At 36.9% G+C, this 23,503-nt stretch overlaps 1 protein-coding gene across 7 annotated transcripts in view; it reads left to right on the top strand.

The window, feature by feature from the left end:
- The window catches only part of AGO3 (argonaute RISC catalytic component 3), a 131,146-nt gene that overhangs the window by 77,435 nt on the left and 30,208 nt on the right, over positions 1 to 23,503 (top strand). For all 7 annotated transcript variants that reach the window (XM_019957851.2, XM_070786848.1, XM_019957852.2 and 4 more), the window contains 6 exons: positions 3,415 to 3,502; positions 3,627 to 3,774; positions 4,220 to 4,339; positions 9,039 to 9,161; positions 9,462 to 9,595; positions 14,346 to 14,530. In XM_019957851.2, coding sequence (XP_019813410.1) covers positions 3,415 to 3,502; positions 3,627 to 3,774; positions 4,220 to 4,339; positions 9,039 to 9,161; positions 9,462 to 9,595; positions 14,346 to 14,530 — 798 coding nt within the window. The remainder of the gene's footprint in view (positions 1 to 3,414; positions 3,503 to 3,626; positions 3,775 to 4,219; positions 4,340 to 9,038; positions 9,162 to 9,461; positions 9,596 to 14,345; positions 14,531 to 23,503) is intronic.

Raw genomic sequence — 23,503 nt, 5'->3', positions numbered from 1 at the left:
AATTTATACAGTGGTGTTACATCATATATATATTTTACTAATATAAATTCATTTCTACATGGTCTTCCAAAGAGAAAAATTAAAAATTAATTTCACTTATATTCTAAAATTTATATTTTGTATTTATTTATTCTTTATATAATTGTAGCTTTCTATGTAAATATACAGTCTTATGTGCAAACCCATATACAATGGGTTTATCAGCAATTTAATTTAATATCAGTGTACTTTATCAGCAGTTTAAGGGATTTTTCAAGAATAATTTTGATTATGTAAGATTCTTGACGTGTTTATAACTGTGGAACTTAGTCCTCATGTAAGATGTGACTCCACTGTATTTAGTTCTTTATTATTTAGGCACAAAGAGAAATTTGATATTCTCTAATTAGAATGAATACTATAAATTCTGTTTATAATAAGTGTTACATCTCAAATAGTCAGAAATAATTATGTTATTTAATTTTAAGGTTTTACCTATTTGTTGCAGGTAATTTTTCAGCTTGTGAAGCATTGAAGTTTATTTTCTGAACATCTTTCAGTCCCCCAAATCAGTTAGTATAGTTGAATACATCCTGCTAGCTCCAGTAATCATTTATTCTGTGCCATTCAGTAACCAAGAGAGAGATAGTCATTGTAGTAAAACATTTAAAGGAATTTCCCTCCTGCTTTGAAGATAAGCATCTATTTATGTCAAGATTTTTGTCAGAATAAGAAAGTGTTATATATTCTTGTATTGCAGTCATACCATCGTCCTGTCATAATCTATATTAACTGCACAGTTAGCTTTGTTGGAAGGTAGTGCATTACCCACCATTAATATGTGATCATCTAAATGCCATGGTTTCCAGTGGAGTTGCTGCTTAGTTACCACCTCTGATATCATGAAGTCACTTACATTATTTTGCGGTAACTATGCAATCAACTCATATCACCACTCTATCACAGAAAATACAAGATGTACAGAACAAGGATTCAACTGCTGCCCGAAGAGCATGGACTCGATCTTAACTTCAACTGCTCAGGGGGCCAAAGAAATGACTGAAAAAATGACTAGAAAGCATTATAAAGTTGATGTTATAGTGAAGGTAAAGCCAAGTTTATAGGTTCAATATTTGATTTATTAAAGCCAAAAACATTTTTCGGTTGGATGGAGGGTTTGGGGAGGGACCTGGGCAGAGAATTATCTAGTCCATTTTTTTAAAAATTTCAACTCTTTGCTAACCCTGAATTTGGATGTAACCTTAGGCACCTATGACTGTAGATTTGGGGTAGAAAAATATGAGTTAGATCTAATTGACAAACTGATGATTTTTTCCTCCATTCAAAGTCAGGAAGGCTTTTAAAAGAGAGAGAGAGAACTCTTTAAAGTACATCATGTATTCCTATCTCAGTAACACAAGAGAATCAAAGTTACATGTTTTATACTATATATTTAAGTTTAATTTTTAGTCAGCATGAGAAATTTGATGAAAACTGTTTAATAATGGTACAAATTGTGGTATAATGAATACACTTCCTAGTACAATATTCATTTGATTCCAGTTGAACTTTTTCCTAAATAATTAATAATAACTTTAGGGTGGTTTCTTTTGCAATAATTCATCATAGTTAAATAGCAGAAATATTGGAGGAAGTTTATGGTAAAAGTACCATATGTATGTAAGAGTGTCAGTTTTATTTTTGATAAAAACTTATTTAGTAGGCTTGTATAACCTTATTGATAATTTTTTTTTAATTCAAAGGGAAGATTGGAAAACAAATTGCTAAGTAGTATAGATAACAGAAATTTGTTTTAAATTTTTCTATGTTTTCCCCCAAACAGTATTTTTACATCTTGTTTACTTCATATAGTTGGTATTTCCTTCTTGAAAGACCTTCTCTTGGTAATATTTTCTATTTTCATTTATAATATAGAAGCATAATAAATGCTCTAATTGACCTGAAAGTTTAGTTTTGTAAAGATAGTTACTAACAAAAACTATTTCTCACGGACTCAGTTAAGAGTCAAAAACCCTCGTACCAGTCTGGTATAGCGGCACTGTGTCCACGTAGCGTCTTAGTTTGTGCTGATACGTCCTAAGAAAATATTACTGTGATTGAACTTTGTGTTTGGTTCTGCAGTTAGTAGATAGGAAAATAAGTTATACTGTAGCGGGGTTTCTCAACCTTGGCACTATTGATATTTTGGGCTGGATAATTCTTTGTTGTGGTCGGGGATGGGAGGTAGTGCTGTTCTGTGCATTGCAATATAATTTAGCAGCATCCCTGGATCCACCCATTCCTAAATCTAGCATCCACTAGATGCCAATAGCACCCCCAGTTTTAACAATCAGGGAAGCCCCCAAAAGTGTCTCCAGACATTACCAAATCTCCCCTGGAGGTCAGAGTCACCTCAGGTTGAGAACATCTGCACTATGGGATACAGAGGTACAAAAGAAAAAAAATTTTTCAGTCACAGTAGCTATATTTCATGTGCTCAGGAACATTACTAGTAGTGATTTTAGTACAGGTGTAGAAATCATATCATCTCAGAACATCCTTTTGGACACCATTGCTTAGGAAAATTCATCCCAAAGAATTTCAGCCAATGGTTTAAAAGCCCACAGCTTCACCTTCTAAAGCAGACCTGGGATCCTCAAACCCCTAAGCTCCACAGATGGACTCATGGATCCAGTAACATCTAAATTCACATGCTGCATTAAGTGTATGTTGCATTTTTCTGAGAATTTATTGTTTTTGTCACATTCTCAAAGGGGTCATTGATTCCATAAGAACGTCTGGATTACTTGCTGTAGGAATTAGTTTGGTTACATTCGATATTTTGCCCTGATTTCTAATGGTCAGTAGTGAAAGAACTGTATCACTATATTATCCTTTAACAAAATTGTCACTCCACTTCTGTTAAAAGGGCCTGGGATTTTTTTTTTTTCTTCCTGGTTTAAAAATCTGTGAAGACTTTCTTCATAAGGACTCTATGAAATTATGATCTTCAGTCAGTATGTGATGCCTGGGGAGTTGAGATATCACATACTTTGAAGGTTACAGAATGTTTTGAGAGTTATGGTAACTCCTTTCCATTGCTCCTTCCCTCTCCCAGCATAAAACCCTGCAATATAAGCAGGACTTTTTTTGTAATTAATGAAGAACTTTATCCCTTGATCTAAAGGCTTTGCAAATTTTATGCTGTTTTTAATAGCTTGATAGAATAGGGAAATGGTTTGGAGTTAGGTCTGTCATGATTGTACCCATTATTAACTATGTTTTATATATATATAATCCTTTGTTAATCATATCACCTATTTCACAGATTTTCTGTTTAGAATTTTGAGTTTTTATAGTGGTGAGCAGGCTTTAGAGTTATGAATATGTCACTTGTGACAGTTCTGTAACCTCAGTTTTTCTTGTTGGGAACAGGTCTGAAGGTTGAAGTGACTCATTGTGGAACAATGAGACGGAAATACCGTGTTTGTAATGTAACAAGAAGGCCTGCCAGTCATCAAACGTAAGAAAAGCTGGTGTTTGTCAGAACAGAGATGATGTGAGGCAGCTTACTCTAGTTGGTAGATTGGGACTTTTGCTTGCTCCTAATGGGATGAGTTGTTAATGTGTAATTTTTTTTTTTCCAGCTTTCCTTTACAGTTAGAAAATGGCCAAACTGTGGAGAGAACAGTAGCACAGTATTTCAGAGAAAAGTATACTCTTCAGCTGAAGTACCCACACCTTCCCTGTCTGCAAGTGGGGCAGGAACAGAAACATACCTACCTGCCACTAGAAGTAATGTGTTTAGGCTGCTTATTAATATCCTCTTATTCATCATTCTGTTAAGGTTTTTAAGGACCTGTAACTTACTTTATACTCTCACATTTATTTTTAAATTGAACTGTCTTTAAATTTCCTTATTTATTCTGAATTTTCAATTATGAGATAATACGGGAAAAAAATTCATCCACAGTTCTGCCCCTCTAAACATAACTGCTGTTAGCATTTTGGTACACTTCTTTCAGCCTTTTTATCCAGTGTACATTGTACCTGATTATAATCATACTGTGAAGCAGTATTGTTTACTGCCTTTCTACTTGACATGATACTAAACAAAAGTGGCTTAATGGAGTAGATTTTAAATTTTAAGTTAAATTAAAATTTAAAATATCACATTTAATTGCACTCAATTTTAAGAAAGATGCATATATCTAGTACAAAACTTTTTTTCCATTTATAGGTCTGTAATATTGTGGCAGGGCAACGATGTATCAAGAAGCTAACGGACAATCAAACCTCCACTATGATCAAAGCCACAGCAAGATCTGCACCAGATAGACAAGAGGAAATTAGCAGATTGGTTAGTACTTAACCCCAGAAATAGAAATTAAAAACATATTAGGGTGAGCTACTAAAGAAGAATGTCCACTATATCAACTCCTGTCTTATTATTATTTCATGGGCTCAGAATTAAAAGAGATTATGGAAGTATTCTAGCAGTAGCCTAGGGGTAAATGAAGAAGGTTCAGTTCAGTTCATTTCAGTCGCCCAGTCGTGTCTGACTCTTTGTGACCCCATGAATCGCAGCACGCCAGGCCTCCCTGTCCATCACCAACTCCCGGAGTTCACCCAGACTCACGTCCATCGAGTCAGTGATGCCATCTAGCCATCTCATCCTCTGTCATCCCCTTCTCCTCCTGCCCCCAATCCCTCCCAGCATCAGAGTCTTTTCCAGTGAGTCAACTCTTCACATGAGGTGGCCAAAGTACTGGAGTTTCAGCTTTAGCATCATTCCTTCCAAAGAACACCCAGGGCTGATCTCCTTCAGAATGGACTGGTTGGATCTCCTTGCAGTCCAAGGGATTCGCAAGACTCTTCTCCAACACCACAGTTCAAAAACATCAATTCTTTGGCCCTCAGCCTTCTTCACGGTCCAACTCTCACATCCATACATGACCACAGGAAAAACCATAGCCTTGACTAGACGAACCTTTGTTGGCATAGTGTCTCTGCTTTTGAATATGCTGTCTAGGTTGGTCATAACTTTCTTTCCAAGGAGTAAGCATCTTTTAATTTCATGGCTGCAGTCACCATCTGCAGTGATTTGGGAGCCCCCAAAAATAAAGTCTGACACTGTTTCCACTGTTTCCCCATCTATTTCCCATGAAGTGATGGGACCAGATGCCATGATCTTCGTTTTCTGAATGTTGAGCTTTATACCAACTTTTTCACTCTGCACTTTCACTTTCATCAAGAGGCTTTTGAGTTCCTCTTCACTTTCTGCCATAAGGGTGGTGTCATCTGCATATCTGAGGTGATTGATATTTCTCCCGGCAATCTTGATTCCAGCTTGTGTTTCTTCCAGTCCAGCGTTTCTCATGATGTACTCTGTGTATAAGTTAAATAAGCAGAGTGACAATATACAGCCTTGACGTACTCCTTTTCCTATTTGGAACCAGTCTGTTGTTCCATGTCCAGTTCTAACTGTTGCTTCCTGACCTGCATACAAATTTCTCAAGAGGCAGATCAGGTGGTCTGGTATTCCCATCTCTTTCAGAATTCTCCGCAGTTTATTGTGATCCACACAGTCAAAGGCTTTGGCATAGTCAATAAAGCAGAAATAGATGTTTTTCTGGAACTCTCTTGCTTTTTCCATGATCCCGCGGATGCTGGCAATTTGATTTCTGGTTCCTCTGCCTTTTCTAAAACCAGCTTGAACATCAGGAAGTTCACGGTTCACGTATTGCTGAAGCCTGGCTTGGAGAATTTTGAGCATTACTTTACTAGTGTGTGAGATGAGTGCAATTGTGCGGTAATTTGAGCATTCTTTGGCATTGCCTTTCTTTGGGATTGGAATGAAAACTGACCTTTTCCAGTCCTGTGGCCACTGCTGAGTTTTCCAAATTTGCTGGCATATTGAGTGTAGCACTTTCACAGCATCATCTTTCAGGATTTGGAATAGCTCAACTGGAATTCCATCATCTCCACTAGCTTTGTTCATAGTGATGCTTTCTAAGGCCCATTTGACTTCACATTCCAGGATGTCTGGCTCTAGGTGAGTGATCACACCATCGTGATTATCTGGGTCGTGAAGATCTTTTTTGTACAGTTCTGTGTATTCTTGCCCTCTCTTCTTAATATCTTCTGCTTCTGTTAGGTCCATACCATTTCTGTCCTTTATCGAGCCCATCTTTGCATGAAATGTTCCCTTGGTATCTCTAATTTTCTTGAAGAGATCTCTCGTCTTTCCCATTCTGTTGTTTTCCTCTATTTCTTTGCATTGATCACTGAAGAAGGCTTTCTTATCTCTTCTTGCTATTCTTTGGAACTCTGCATTCAGATGCTTATATCTTTCCTTTTCTCCTTTGCTTTTCGCTTCTCTTCTTTTCACAGCTATTTGTAAGGCCTCCCCAGACAGCCATTTTGCTTTTTTGCATTTCTTTTCCATGGGGATGGTCTTGATCCCTGTCTCCTATACAGTGTCACGAACCTCATTCCATAGTTCATCAGGCACTCTATCAATCAGATCTAGGCCCTTAAATCTATTTCTCACTTCCACTGTATGATCATAAGGGATTTTATTTAGGTCATACCTGAATGGTCTAGTGGTTTTCCCTACTTTCTTCAATTTAAGTCTAAATTTGGCAATAAGGAGTTCATGATCTGAGCCACAGTCAGCTCCTGGTCTTGTTTTTTCTGACTGTATAGAGCTTCTCCATCTTTGGCTGCAAAGAATATAATCAGTCTGATTTTGGTGTTGACCATCTGGTGATGTCCATGTATAGAGTCTTCTCTTGTGTTATTGGAAGAGGGTGTTTGTTATGACCAGTACATTTTCTTGACAAAGGTTAGAGCCTTCTAATTTAGCCCCAAGCTCTTTAGTTAGATTCAGAACAGATAATCTCAGAACTAATGTTTCAGTTTAGTGAACTGGACTTTTATCACCTCCCACCTAAAATAGGAAAGGAAAGTCAAGGTTTTATGACTAGCAATAGTGAGAAGCTTAACACACAAAGTAGGATTGCTTAGCCCCAGTATCTACACTGGTAACTATAGGATGAATAAAGAAGTTTAAGACAGCTCCAGCCTTATAGGGTGTCTAAGCTCTTCTTATTCTAAATGGGGAGAAAAGAGACATTAATACATTATAAAACTGACGGAATTAGGGCAAAGTGAAAAATAAAGGCACCTGGATCTTATCTTTGAAAGTTAGTTGTGCCTGACTTTTTGCTACCCCATGGACTGTAGCCCGCCAGGCTAGCACTTGGAATCTTAACAGCTCTAGGTTCAAAGTCTAACTTCTTTACTTACTTACAGTTACTGTTGCTGCTGCTGCTGCTGCAAAGTCGCTTCAGTTGTGTCTGACTCTGTGTGACCCCATAGACGGCAACCCACCAGGCTCCTCCGTCCCTTACTATATTTATAATTATAGCATCCGGTAGGCTAGAACAGTGACTGAGAGTAGGAACTCTAGAAATCAGAATGTACAGATTTCAGATTATATGTCACTTGCTTAGCTATATGGTTTTAGACCAATCATTTCACTTTACTAAGCTTTAGTTTTATCCTCTGTAAAATAAAAAGTATAAAAGACTTATTTATAATTAAGATTATTGTAAAAATTAATCATAAAACATTTCACACCAAGGAAGTCTTGGTGAATAGTTGTTACTCTTTGTAATCTTATAGAAACTAATGGCATTTAAGCTTGAAGAAAAAAATCATTAGTGCATAATTTAGAAAACATTTCCTGCTTATTGTGGGATTATATATGTAAATTTATATAGTGTTTTTACTAGATTTTTACTCAAAGACTTGAACATTGCCCTTTTTGTAACCTTATATGACCTTTACCCTGAGACTAAAAAAATATGTTTTGAAAAACACATTATAGCACACTATAAACATGAATTACACTTCTGAGATTACAATAAATTCTTTGCATATATTGGTATATTATGTAAAAATTATAATACGCATCTCATCGTGGCTTTCTTGTCTGTCTCAAGTATATCTCTTAAGTAAATTTTATCTTCTGCTATGTTTTATTGGAAAATATTCAAGTAGATTTTATATAACTTGTTATCAATTAGGGAAAAAAGCTTAGGATTATTGATATTTGCTATCAAGCTCTACTTGCCTGGAAAATCCATGGACGGAGGAGCCTGGTAGGCTGCAGTCCATGGGGTCGCTAAGAGTCGGACATGACTGAGCAATTTCACTTTCACTTTTTACTTTCATGCATTGGATAAGGAAATGGCAACCCACTCCAGTATTCTTGCCTGGAGAATCCCAGGGACAGAGGAGCCTAATGGGCTGCTGTCTATGGGGTCGCACAGAGTCGGACATGACTGAAGCGACTTAGCAGCAGCAGCAGCATCAAGCTCTACATAAGATTTCAATATTATATGTCCAGATCCTCTGATTAGAAATAATTAACCATTTTTAGGTCAGGTATTTCTCTTGCAATTTCTTGACCACCCTCCCCAAAATGTATTAGGCTTAACCATATAAAATTACCATTTTCATGAGTCATAAATAGTTAAAATTTCTTATTATCCAACCTAATACATTTAAATATTCTATAAATGAACAGGAAGTTCACAGACTTCCTACTGTCCACTTATGGTCTGTAGTCCCCAGGTTAAAAATCTGCTCTGTAGTTTGGGTACCATTATCTAGCCCTATTGGAGAAGGAAGTGGCACCCCACTCCAGTGCTCTTGCCTGGAAAATCCCATGGATGGAGGAGGCTGGTAGGCTGCAGTCCATGGGGTCGCTAAGAGTCCGACACAACTGAGCAACTTCACTTTCACGCATTGGAGAAGGAAATCGCAACCCACTCTAGTGTTCTTGCCTGGAGAATCCCAGGGCCGGGGGAGCCTAGTGGGCTGCCGTCTATGGGGTCGCACAGAGTTGCACACGACTGAAGTGACTTAGCAGCAGCAGCATCTAGACCTATTATAAAACATTATTGATACAGTGAAGAAAAAAAATTAGAGGGTTCTAAAGGGAAATTAGGGGAATTTTGAAAGTAACTACAAACCTTTTGTGTTGTTAGGTAAGAAGTGCAAATTATGAAACAGATCCATTTGTTCAAGAGTTTCAATTTAAAGTTCGAGATGAAATGGCTCATGTAACCGGACGCGTACTTCCAGCACCTATGCTCCAATATGGAGGCCGGGTAAAACCTCTTGATATCATGTTTAAATTATAAATATACAGTTTCTGTGTTTTGAGAGAAGGACATCCTAGCTGAGTCTAGAATTTAGAAAGTATTTTTCATTCCAACAGTGTTTTTGTTTCAAGTTGAGTGTCTTTGCTTGAACTTAATGGAACTTTTGTTTTTCTGTGATAAAAATATAAAATATTGATTTAGAAAAGCCTATTCCAGCAATTTGAAATGCTTATTTTTAGCTCATTCAAATAAGTTATATATTAAATGTTTGTTCTTTTTTGCCTTATTATTTCTCTTTCTCTGTAGAACCGGACTGTAGCAACACCAAGCCATGGAGTATGGGACATGCGAGGGAAACAGTTCCACACAGGAGTTGAAATCAAAATGTGGGCTATAGCTTGTTTTGCCACACAGAGGCAGTGTAGAGAAGAAATATTGAAGTAAGGCTTGTCATTAGTTTCACTTTGGGACCATTTTGTGTTTCAATTTTAAATTATTCAGCTAATGTTCTAACCAACATTGCCTCAATATGAAGTATATTTAATCAATGAACCTTTAAAAATGTTTCTTCTCAGTACTTTGATGAAGATTCTGAATTTTTTGGTCATATCCAAGTCACTGATTGATTCTTATAGGCATTCTAATAGACTAGCTTATATGGTATAGCAGGAGTACCATTGACTTTTGATGGCAAATAGTTTAGATTTAATTCCCAGGTTTGCCACTTCCTAACTTTATTACCATGAACAATTTATTTGATCTTATTATGCTTCATTTTTACCTTTTAAAAATAGAGATAATAGTACTTATTTACTGAATGAAAGTTAAATAACATCCTTATTTCTCAATTGAGTTCCTTCAAAGAGTCATTTAACTTCTCATTTTCACTTTCCAAAATTTGGCCTCCATCTCCACTACTTTTCGTCTTCTCCACATTCTTTCCCTCAACAATCTTCTGTTTAAAACAAATCTTCATTTTACCTTGACACTCTCTCAGGATTCCAGGCTTCCATTCAGTCTCCTTCCTTGAAGTTTTAGTGCTCTACCAAAATTGATTCCTGGAATCAATTTCAACCACAAAAGTATCTTTGTGATTATCAGTTCTAATGGTCTATTCTCAATAGCTGAGAAAAGAAGAGAAACTAAAGGCAAAGAAGAAAAGGAAAGATATACCCATTTTAATGCAGAGTTCCAAAGAATAGCAAGGAGAGATAAGAAAGCCTTCCTCAGTGATCAGTGTGAAGAAATAGAGGAAAACAATAGAATGGGAAAGACTAGAGATCTCTTCAAGAAAATTAGAGATACCAAGGGAAAATGCAAAGATGGGCACAATAAAGGACAGAAATAGTATGGACCTAATAGAAGCAGAAGATAGTAAGAAGAGGTGATAAGAATACACAGAAGAACTATACAAAAAAGAACTTCATGACCCAGATAACCATGATGGTATGATCACTCACCTAGAGCCATACATCCTGGAATGTGAAGTCAAGTGGGCTTTAGGAAGCATCACTACGAACAAAGCTAGTGGAGGTGATGGAATTCCAGTTGAGCTATTTCAAATCCTAAAAGATGATGCTTTGAAAGTGCTGCACTCAATATGCCTGCAAATTTGGAAAACTCAGCAGTGGCCACAGGACTGGAAAATGTCAGTTTTCATTCCAATCCCAAAGAAAGGCAATGCCAAAGAATGCTCAAATTACCGCACAATTGCACTCATCTCACACGCTAACAAAGTAATGCTCAAAATTTTCCATGCCAGGCTTCAACAGTACATGAACCGTGAATTTCCAGATGTTCAAGCCGGATTTAGAAAAAGCAGAGGAATCAGAGATCAAACTGCTAACATCCACTGGACCATTAAAAAAAGCAAGAGAATTCCAGAAAACATCTATTTCTGCTTTATTGATTATGCCAAAGACTTTGACTGTGTGGATCACAACAAACTCTGGAAAACTCTTCAAGCGATGGGAATACCAGACCACCTGACCTTGCCTCCTGAGAAATATGTATGCAGGTCAAGAAGCAACAGTTAGAACCGGACATGGAACAACAGACTGTTTCCAAATCGGGAAAGGAGTACGTCAAGGCTGTATATTGTTACCCTGCTTATTTAACTTGTATGCAGAGTACATCATGCCAAAGGTTGGGATGAATGAAGCACAAGCCAGAATCAAGATTGCCAGGAGAAATATCAATAATCTCAAATATGCAGATGACACCACCCTTATGGCAGAAAGCAAAAAAGAACTAAAGAGCCTCTTGATGAAAGTGAGAGTGAAGTGAAAAAGTTGGCTTAAAACTCAACATTCAGAAAACTAAAATCATAGCATCTGGTCCCATCACTTCATGGCAAATAGATGGGGAAACAATGGAAACAATGAGAGATTTGATTTTGGGGGGCTCCAATATCTCTGCAGATGGTAACTGCAGCCATGAAATTAAAACATGCTTGCTCCTTGGAAGAAAATTTATGACCAACCTAGACAGCATATTGAAAAGCAGAGACATTACTTTGCCCACAAAGGTCCTTCTAGTCAAGGCTATGGTTTTTCCGATAGTCATGTATGGACGTGAGAGTTGGACTGTAAAGAAGGCTGAGCACCGAAGAATTGATGCTTTTGAACTATGGTGTTGGAGAAGACTCTTGAGAGTCCCTTGGACTCCAAAGAGATCCAACCAGTCCATCCTAAAGGAAATCAGTCCTGAATATTCATTAGAAGGACTAATGCTGAAGCTGAAACTCCAATACTTTGGCCACCTGATGTGAAGAACTGACTCATTTGAAAAGACCCTGATGCTGGGAAAGATTGAAGACAGGAGGAGAAGGAGACAACAGAAAATGAGATGGTTGGATGGCATCACCGACTCGATGGACATGGGTTTGAGTAGTCTCTGGGAGTTGATGATGAACAGGGAAGCTTGGTGTGCTGCAGTCCATGGGGGTTGCAAAGAGTCGGACGTGACTGAGCATCTGAACTGATTCTCACCCATTATTTTTTCAATAGTTGTGCAGCATTAGATACAATTGACTGCCTTACTGACAGTCTCTCCATTCTTGCCTTCCTGGTTTTTTCATCACTTTGGTTTCCTTTCTCCTTTGTCTCCTCTCCTTTGGAACACCAATCTTTGGGGCTGTGGCCCTCTTGAGGGCTTCTGCTGTTACTCTTGTTTGAGGAGTTGTGCTATAGTGAAAAGAGTACCAACTCCTCTTGTGATTAGCTCCATTCTAAAACTTTAGGCTTCTGATTAACAATAACATTTTTAAAGTTTTTCATTTGTCTCTTTAAACCCTTTCTCCATGTTCATATATTTTGGACAAAGAAACTGAACACTGTATGCCCTCAAACTCTCTGCTGTTCTTTTCCATTTACACTCATGCAGCTCTTTACTGAGATGCCTCCATTCTGTGTCTACACTTCTAAATGACACTCAGTCTTCTGTAATTTGTGATGCTGGAAATAATCCATAATAGTAAACTTAGTAGTTTGTCAGTATCTTCTCCATTTGTACTTGTCACTGCCTGTATAAAATAAAGTTATAATATTTGTGTAAAGTTATCTCCTCTCTAGAATCTAATCCTAAGAAAAATTATTATTGTCTGATGTAAGTCCACTAACAGACCCTATATGCCCATAATGAATAGTTCTTGAGTGACGTAGAGATCAGTTTACCCCAGGATCAATTCAGAATTTGTTTTGCCTCCCTCATGTGAAAAACTTGTTTTTTCCTATTTAATTCTGTTCATGGATGTGTGCATGCTAAGCCATGTCCAACTCTTGGCAACTCTATGGACTATAACTCATCAGGCTCCTCTGTCCATGGGATTCTCCAGGCAAGAATACTGGAGTAGGTTGCCATGCCTTTCTCCTGGGGAGCTTCCCGACCCAGAGATGAAACCTGCAACTCTTACGTCTCCTGCGTTGGCAGGCAGGTTCTTTACCACTAGTGCCACCTCCTTTTTATTGGCTCCACATCTCTAAATGTATGTCTTGAGGTTCACTTAGTATATTTTTTCTCTCCGAACTTGTTATCCTCAGACTTTCAAGTAAAATGTCTGGAGCTCAGTTAAGTACAATGCTGCGATTATTTTTCTTGACCTCCACAGACCAAAGAAAACACCTCCAATTGTTTTTCAAGCTTTGAGGTACTCTTTTCATTTTACATTTGTTATTCATGGCTTGATAGAAGTCTCATAATCATTGGGCTTACGGCTCTTGTTCAGGCTAACTGAAAATATTCAACTTCATACTTTCTTGAATTAGATACTAATAAGGAAAAGGAGGAGGAGGGAATTCCTACAAACTTCATCTCTGTCCTGAGGGAATCAGAGTTTTTGAGCAAAGACCATTCAGATCCTTGACTTAGGGATGTATTTGTTTTAAAAACAAGTAAAGTGATTGTTAAACCTCAACATTATTACTTATTTATCCTAGGCTAAGTGCAGAATTATTAAAGTGCTGTCTACCTCTTTTTTTTTTATAATGTTTTCTTTTTCCTAAATCTTTTCTGAGGACAGAATCTTTCCTGCTATCCTAGTTTCAAATAGGTATTACTGTAGAAAGAAATTCTGAATTAGGTCATAGTTCTGGGTCTTGCCACTTATCCAAGCATTTGACCTTGATCTAATACTTAATGTCCCTGAAGCTATTTCCAGATCTGTAAAATGGTGATAACACCTACCACCTTTTTATAAATCTTGTCAGGATCAAATTAGAAAATGTATAATAGCTTAAATATATCAAGCTTTTACACCAGGTCTTGGGCAGTACACTAAGTGCCTAACGTGTATTATCTCATTTAATCTTCACACCAACTCTATATTGGAAGTAGTCATTTTACAGATGAGAGAAACTGAAAAAAATTTGCCTAAAATTCTATAGCTAGCAAGTAACAGAACTGGAACCCGTCATGCTAATTCTAGAGCTGAGCTCTTAACCAGCACACTCTATTACTGATATCCTTTGTAAACTACAAAATGCCACATAACCGTACAGCAGTGTTCTTAGTTTGCAAAATAGACTACTGACCAGTTGTTGGCCTTTCACATCACTACTCTGGTGACCTCTTGCTATATGGAGCACACAGATCTTTGCTTTGTTTTCCATTCCCTTCCCAAACTTTGCATTACTACTTTTTAGATGTTGATAACTAGACAAAAGCTTTATTTTTAGTGATTTCTCCTTCCAGGGGTTTCACAGACCAGCTGCGGAAGATTTCCAAGGACGCAGGGATGCCCATCCAGGGCCAGCCTTGCTTCTGCAAATACGCACAGGGGGCAGACAGCGTGGAGCCCATGTTCCGGCATCTCAAGAACACCTACTCAGGGCTGCAGCTCATTATCGTTATCCTGCCCGGGAAGACACCAGTGTATGGTAAAGATACCGTATTAAGATTGCATTTTTCCTCAGGTACTTTCTATTCCTTTCAGGGACTTCCTGGCAATCCAGTGGTTAAAACTTCATGCTCCCAAGGCAGGGGACATGGGTCTGATCCCTAGTCAGAGATCTAAGATCCTGCTTGCCAAAAAAAAAAAAAAATTCCTTTTAAAATTATACTAACACATATCCTAAAACTTTCAAACATAAAAATACATTTTATAACTATAGTCTTTAAAACCATGTATTGTTACTATAAAAAGAGAAATCATGAGAGCAAACTAAATAGTCCAAGACTCTATGAAAAGAATTTCAGTGAAGGAGGCATTACAAAACAATGATTAAGAGAATTGTTTATTAAAAGTGTCATTGAAATAACTTGAGTATCAGTATAATGTATGTTAAAAGCACAGGCTCTAGAGTCAGACTCTGCTGCTTAATACCCAGGTATTGCCAGGTATGCTACTTGTGTGATACTACCTGAATTACTTAACTACACAAAGCCTGGGTTTCCTCATCTGTGAAATTGGGGTACTACAAATATTTAATTTGTAAGTGTTAGTCGCTCAGTCGTGCCCGACTCTTTGCAACCCCATGGACTGCAGCTCACCAGGCTCCTCTGTCTATGAGATTTTCCAGGTAATGATACTGGAGTGGGTTGCCATTTCCTTCTCTAGGGGATCTTCCCAACCCAGGGATCGAACCCAGGTCTCCTGCACTGCAGGCAGATTCTTTACCGAGTGAGCTACAAGGGAAGGTAGTTGTAAGGTTTAAATAAATTTACATATGTAAACAGGGCTTCCCTGGTGGCTAAAATAGAATAAAAAATCTACCTGTAGTGCAAGAGACCCAGGTTCCATCCCTGGGTCAGGAAGATCCCCTGAAGAAGTGAATGGCTACCCACTCTAGTATTTTTGCCTGGAGAATTTCATGGACAGAAGAGCCTGGTGGGCTACAGTCCATGGGATCACAAACACTTTTATGTAAACAGGTTTATGACAGCACCTGTGATATAGTGAATGCTCAGTAAATGTTAGCTATTATGAGTGTAAACAAGCTAAAGTTTATGAGAGTAATAAGTTAAAAATAAATCATTTAAACATGGAAAAACACAAAGAAAATATAATTTTCAAATTACTGAATGGACTATAATCATTTAAGCTTAGGATAATAGAATTGACATAAGAAAATTTATTTGCATAAAAATTAAATTTTCTATCACAAGTGTATAACTAAAATTAAAAGGAAACCATAGAACATCAAAAATATTTGCAGCAAATTGAAACAACAAAAGGCTATAGTTTATTATTAAAGTATTCATATGGATCTGTTATTGTAGTCAAAGGAAAAAATTTTTTATGTTCTCCTAGATTAATAAATGAAGAAAATCAAAATTTCTCAAGAAAAAACAAGTAAATATTTGAGAATATGTTGGTTTAGACCAATAAAGAAATAAAGAAAAGTACAAATTGATAAAAGGACATTTTTATGCTACTAAATTAGCAAATATATTTAAATACTGTAATACCTAGTGATTGTGAGTATGCAGTGAATCTAGTATTTAACATATTGCTGATAACAGTACAAATTGATAATATCCTTTCATCGAAAGTATAAAAATGTGTTTTCAGTCACAACTTAAGTATTTCTTATTCCAAAAATATGTTCAAAGGAAAAGAATTCATAATATAAAAAAACTCTGTGCACAAAATTTTCATAATGATATCTGTGACATTAAACAACTACTAAGAACTGGTTTTAAATAGTAAGTTTCTGGTGGTGAGATAATATGTAGTGATTAAAAATGATGGTTATAAAAGTCAAAAGATATTTTTTACGTTGTGATAAAATACAGAAAGTATTACCTTGTTTTGTGTGCCCGGATATGTTCCAGTGTCTGCTAGTTTATAGTCTACGGGAACTTGAATAGAATTTATACCCTACTGTTGTGTGAAAATTGTATAAATCTTCATTGTGTTCAATTGGATCATGGTGCTTTTCAGGTCTACTGTATCCTTTTACTTTTCTGTATATTCATTCTGTTAAATTTTGAAAGTTTGATATTGAAACTCCAACTAAAAATCTTTTTTTTTTTTGCTTTCTTAAATGTTTAATAGGAAGAACTTTTAGTTGACAAATTTTATATTGACATTCTCAAATCAGAAGAATATTTATTTATTTATTTTTAATATAAATTTATTTTAATTGGAGGCTAATTACTTTATAATATTGTATTGGTTTTGCCATACATCAATATGAATTTTCCTACTTAGAAAAACAATTGTAATATATAGCGGAACTATATGTGTAACTTTGATCTGTATTTCCCAACTCTCCTGTAAATGTGCTGTCATAGTTTCATAATTTAAAAAATAAAAGAAAAAGAAAAAAATACAGAAGGTGTTAAAGAATTTGTAAATCAAGGAAAGAACAAATAATTGAAAAAGACAAAGGACACAAAAGAAGTACAAATGGTCAGTTATCTATGAAAAGATGCTGGGCCTCATTAGACATTAAAGACATGTGAATTCGAATAAATTATTTTTCACCAACAATGATAGCAACTTTTGACAAAGATGTGAGTAAGTATACACTGTCATACACTGTTACTGGGAGAGAAAGTTGATATTGTCATAGCCTCCACACTGATCTTCTTGCCTGCATTCTCTTTAGTTCACTTTCAGTGCACTTTCTACACTGCTTCACTCAGTGGATTCAGTGAGTGATTTTTCTAACTAATAGGTTTTACTTTTTAGAACAGTTTTAGATTTACAGAAAAATTCAGCAGATAATATGGAAAGTGCTTATATACCTTCTTTCCCCTGTACACAGCTTTCCCTATTTTTAACGTCTTAGAGTGGTACATTTAATGAACCAGTACTGATAAATTATTATTACATATTATCTGCAGTTTACATTAAAGTTTACTCTTTGTACAGGTCTGTGAGTTTTGACAAATGCATAATGTCATTATCTACTATGACAGTATCAAAGAATAATTTCACTATTCTAAAAATCTCCTGTGCTCTGCTTACTCATCTCTCCCTCAATCTCCTCAATCCCCTGGCAATCACTGGTCTTTTTAAGTCTCTATAGTTTTGCCTTTTCTAAAATGTTGTATAGTTGGAATTACACGGTATGTAACCTTTTCTGAACTGGCTTCTTTCAGTTAGCAATATTTAAGATTCTATCTTGTCTTTTTGTGGCTTATAAGTCATTTCTTTTTAATGTTGAATATTACATTGTGTGAGTACTACAGTTTGTTCTACATTTATTTACTGGAGGATATCTTGATTTCTTAACAGTCTTTGGCAATTATGAATAATGCTGCTACAAACATTCACATGAGGTTTTTGTGTGGACAGAAGTTTCTAACTCAATTTAGTAAATAAGCAGGAGCACAATTGCTTTATAAAATGATAAGACTGCCAAGAACAGAAACGGTAAAGATCTAACAGAGGCAAAAGAGGTGGCAAGAATACACAGAAGACCTATATAAAAAAGGTCTTACTGACCGGTATAACCACAATGCTGTGGTCACTCACCTAGAGCCAGACATCCTGGAGTGTGAAGTCAAGCGGGCCTTAGGAAGCATTACTACCAACAAAGCTAGTTGAGCTATTTAAAATCCTAAAAGATGATGCTGTTAAAGTACTGCACCCAGTATGTCAGCAAATTTGGAAAACCCAGCAGTGGCAACAGGACTGGAAAAGGTCAATTTTCATCCCAGTCCCAAAGAAGGACAGTGTTAAAGAATGTTCACACTACCAGACAGTTGTACTCACTTCCCATGCTAGTAAGGTTATGCTCAAAATCCTTCAAGCTAAACTTTAGCAGTACTTGAATCAAGAACTTCCAGATATACAAGCTGAGTTTAGAAAAGGCAGAGGAACCAGAAATCAAATTGCCAACATTCACTGGATCATAGAGAAAGCAAAGGAATTCTGGAAAAACATCTGCTGCTTCATTGACTATGCCAAAGCCTTTGACTGTGTGGATCACAACGACCTGTGGAAAATTCTTAGAGAGATGGAAATACCAGACCATCTTACCTCTTGAGAAACCTGTATTCGAGTCAAGAAACAGCAATTAGAACCTTACATGTAACAACTGACTGACTGACTGGTTCAAAACTTGAAAAGGAGTACAACAAGGCTGTATATTGTCACCCTGTTTATTTAACTTATATACAGAGTACATCATGAAAAATGCTGTGCTGGATGAGTTACAAGCTGTAATCAAGATTGCCACGAGAAATACCAACAACCTCAGATATGCAGATGATACCCTCTAATGGCAGAAAGCAAAGAGGAACTAAATTACCTCTTGAAGAGAAAGAAGAGAGTGAAAAATCTGGCTTAAAACTCAACATTCAGAAAACTAAGATCATGGCATCCAGTCCCATCACTTCATGGCAAATAGATGGGGAAAAGTGGAAGCAGTGACACATTTTCTCTTCTTGGGCCCCAAAATCACTGCAGATGGCAACTGCAGCCATGAAATTAGAAGACACTTGGAAGGAAAGCTATGACAAACCTAGACAGCTTATTAATAAAAGCAGAGCCATCATTGCCAATAAAGGTCCATGTAGTCAAAGCTGTGGTTTTTCCAGTAGTCACGTACAGATGTGAAAGTTGGACCATAAAGAAGGCTGAGTGCTGAAGAATTGATGCTTTTGAATTGTGATGCTGGAGAAGAGTCTTTGAGAGTCCCTTGGACAGCACAGAGATCAAACCAGTTAATCCTAAAGGAAATCAACCCTGAATATTCATTGGAAGGACTGATGCTGAAGCTGAAACTCCAATACTTCGGCTACCTGATACAACAGCCAAATCATTGGGAAAGACCCTAATGTTAAGAAAGATTGAAGGCAAAAAGAAGAGGGTGGCAGAAGTTGGATAGCATCACTGACTCAATAGACATGAACTTGGGCAAACTTCAGTAGGTAGTGAGGGACAGGGAGGCCTGGTGTTACTGCAGTCCATAGGCTTGCAAAGGGTCAGACACGACTTAGTGACTGAACAACAATAAGACTGTCAAATTGTCTTCCAAAGTGACGTACCATTTTATTTTCCCATCAGCAGTTAATGAGAGTGCCTATTCATTCAACATTCAGTATCTGACAGTTTTTTGGATTTTAGCAATTCTAATAGGTATGTAGTAGTATCTTGTCATTTTACTTTGAAGTTTGTTAATAATATGTACTTGAACACGTTCAGTTGTGCTCATTTCACATGCTAGCAAGGTAATGCTCAAAATCTTTCCAGCAAGGCTTCAACAGTATGTGAACTGAGAACTTCCTGATGTACAAGATGGATTTAGAAAAGGCAGAGGAGCCAGAGATCAAATTGCCAACATCCGTTGGATCGTAGAAAAAGCAAGGGAATTCCAGAAAAACAGCTACTCCTGCTTCATTGACTACCCAAAAGCCTTTGACTATGTGGATCACAGCAAACTGTGGAAAATTCTTCAAGAGATGGGAATACCAGATCACCTTACCTGTCTCCTGAGAAACCTGTATGCAGGACAAGGAGAAACAGAACTGGACATGGAACAACAGACTGTTTCCCGATTGGGAAGGGAGTATGTCCAGGCTGTATACTGTCACCCTGCTTATTTAACTTATATGCAGAGTACATCATGTAGAATGCCGGGCTGGATGACTCACAAGATGGAATCAAGATTGCTGGGAGAAATATCAACAACCTCAGACACGACTTAGCAACTGAACAACGACAATAACACATAGTATTGAGCACCAGGACTTCCTGGCAGACCATTGGTTAACATTCTGCACTTCTGCAGGGGGCATGAGTTCAGTCTCTGGTCAGGGAACTAAGATACTACACATGTGTGGCATGGCCAAAATACGTGTGTGTGTGTGTGTGTGTGTGTGTGTGTATATATACAGAGAGAGAGAGAGAGAGAGCACCTTTTCATGTGCTTCTTTGCCATCTGTATATCTTTGATGAAATGTCTATTCCAGTCTTCTACTCATTTTTTAATTGATATGTTTGTTCTCTTATTGTTTTGGTTTTAAGAGTTCTTTGTATGTTTGGATACAAGTTCTTTATCAGATACCTACTTGGCAAATATTTTCTCCCAGGCTCTGGCTTGTCTTCTCTTAAGCGTGTCTTTCATAAAGCACAAGTTTAAAATTTTAATGAAGTCCAAATTTAAATAATGTCATCAGTATATTCTTTCACATATCATTTTTGGTGCTATATTCTAAGTTTTACTTTGTATAATCTTTTAGAAGTTTTATAGTTTTCTTTTTTACATATAGATACATACATATATTTTCTTTTTTACATAAAGTTTTATAGTTTTCTTTTTTATAATCTATTTTTACTTAATTTTTATGAAAGGTATAAGGTCATATCTAGATTTTTTTTTTTCTTTTTGCACGTGGATTCCAGTGGTTTTCAGCACCATTTGTTGGAAAGATTATCTTTCTCCATTAAATTGTCTTTGCTGCTTTGTCAAAGATTGACTGTATTTGTGTGAGTCTGTTTCTGGGCTCTGTTTTGTTAAGCCTTGAAGTCAGGTAATGTCAGTTCTCTGTATTCTTCTTCCCTGTTGTATTAGCTAATAAGTCTTTTGCCTCTCTATACACTTTAGAATCAGTTTGTCAGTAATCACGAAGTAACTTGCTGAGACTTACTGGGATTACATTGAGTCTGTAGATCAAACTGGGAAGAATTGACATCTTAGAATTGATATCTTCTAAAAACAGAATTGATATCTTCTATTTTTTAACAAGAAATATCTCTGTTCAAAGCTTCTTTGATTTCTTTTATCAGAGTTTTATAGTTTTCCTCATTTAAATTTATATTGAAGTATATATTTTTTGTTTTGTTGCTAGTATAAATGGTTATTGCACTTTAAATTTTAAATTTTAGTTTTTCATTTTTAGTACTTAGGAAAGCAGTTGATTTTTTGTATATTCACTTTGTATCCTATAACCTTGCTAAGTCACTTACTTGTTCCAAGAAGCTTTTGTCAATTTGGGGGGTTTTCTGCATAGACAGTCATGTTCTCTGTGAACAAAGGCAGTTTTATTTTTTCCTTCCCAGTCTGTGTACTTTTATATCCTTTTCCTTGCATTAGCTTGGACTTCCAGTATGATGTTGAATAGCAGTGGTGAGATGAGACATCCTTACATTGTTCCTGACTTTAGGGGGGAAACATCTAGTTTCTCAGCAATAAACATGAAAGCTGTAAACCTTCTAGTTGTTTTTTTATGAAGTTAAGGACGTTCCCCTCTAACCCTAGTTTGCTGAGAGTTTGTATTATGAATGGATGATGGATTTTTTTCTACATGTTTTGATATGATCATGTGATTTTTCAATTTTTTCTCTTAATATGATCAGTCTGTTTGTTCAGTCATTCAGTTGTGTCCGACTCTTTGGGACCCCATGGATTGCAGCATGCCAGACTCCCCTATCCTTCACCATCTCCTGGAGCTTGCTCAAACTCATGTCCATTGCGTTGGTGATGCCATCCAAACATCTTGTCCTCTGTCGACTTCTTCGCCTGCCTTCAATCTTTTCCTAGCATCAGGGTCTTTTCCAATGAGTTGGCCCTTCGAATCAGGTGGCCAAAGTATTGGAGCTTCAGCGTCATTCCTTCCAATGAATAGTCAGGGTTGATTTCCTTTAGGATTGACTGGTTGCATATAAATGGGATCAGTTACTTTAATTGATTTTCAAATATTGAACCTGGCTGACCATAGGTTTAACCTGTGTGTGTTGGGATGACTCACAAATCCTGCTATCTGCTTAGTTTTTTTCTGGTACATTCCATGTAACACTCCATGTAAAAGAGATCACAAACTGGATCTCTGCCTACTAGAGCAGACATTTCTGCTACTCTTTAGCCATAACCATGAGGACACCCCACTTTTCCATGACAGTAGACAGTAGGGTAATACCCCTGATACCATCCACCTACAATGTGGGAAACCTTGGTTTCATCCCTGAGTTGGAAAGATCACCTGAAGGAGGGCATGGCAACCCACTCCAGTATTCTTGCCTGGGAAACCCCATGGACAGAGGAGCCTGGTGGGCTATAGTCCATGGGGTCACAAAGAGTTGGACACGACTGAAATGACTGACCACCCAGGCAACATGTAGTTTGTGTCTTAGTTTTTTTTTTTTTTACTCTTCTCCCTTTTTTCTCCCTTTTATGGTTTTAAACGAGCATTTTCTATTATTCTGTTTTCTCTCTTCTATGAATTATCCTTTTTTGAAAAATGTTAGTGGTTTCCCTAAAGTTTGCAGTATACATTTACTAGTAATCTAAGTTTGCTTTCAATAATTCCGTACTACTTAGCAGATAGTGTAGATACCTTATAATAGAGTATCAATATTCCCAATTTCTCCCTCCTGTCCCTTCCAGTATTGCTGTCATTCATTTGCATATAATACATTGTTGCTATTATTATTTTGAACCGCTATCTATTAGTTCAGTTAGGAATAAGAATATAAAAGATTTTATTTTTTATTTATTCCTTCTCTGACCTTTTTTTGTATGTATAGGTCTGGACTTCCAACCTATATAATTTTCCTTCTCTCTAGAAAACATACTTTTATCATTTCTTTCAAGGCAGGTCTACTGTCAATAGATTCCCTTAGTTCTTATTTGTCATATTTCCTCTTTATAAAAAAAAATTTATTTATTTTCAACCGTGCTGGGTCTTCGTTGCTAGATGGGCTCTTCTCTAGTTACGGCGAGAGGGAGCTACTCTCTACTTGGCATGCGGTCTTCTTACTGCAGAGGCTTCTCTTGTTGCAGGGCATGGGCTCTAGAGCGCAGGCTTAGTAGTTGGGGCTCACAGGCTTGCTTGCTCCGCAGAACGTAGGATCCTTCCAGACCAGGGATCAAACCCACGTCTCCTGCACTGGCAGGCAGATTCCTTACGTAGCTCAGCCACCAGGAAAGCCCCTTTCACTTTAAAAAAAAATGTAT

Source organism: Bos indicus, chromosome 3, assembly GCF_029378745.1.
Source record: "Bos indicus isolate NIAB-ARS_2022 breed Sahiwal x Tharparkar chromosome 3, NIAB-ARS_B.indTharparkar_mat_pri_1.0, whole genome shotgun sequence".
NCBI lineage: Eukaryota > Metazoa > Chordata > Mammalia > Artiodactyla > Bovidae > Bos > Bos indicus.
This window is presented reverse-complemented; position numbering and strand designations above follow the sequence as displayed.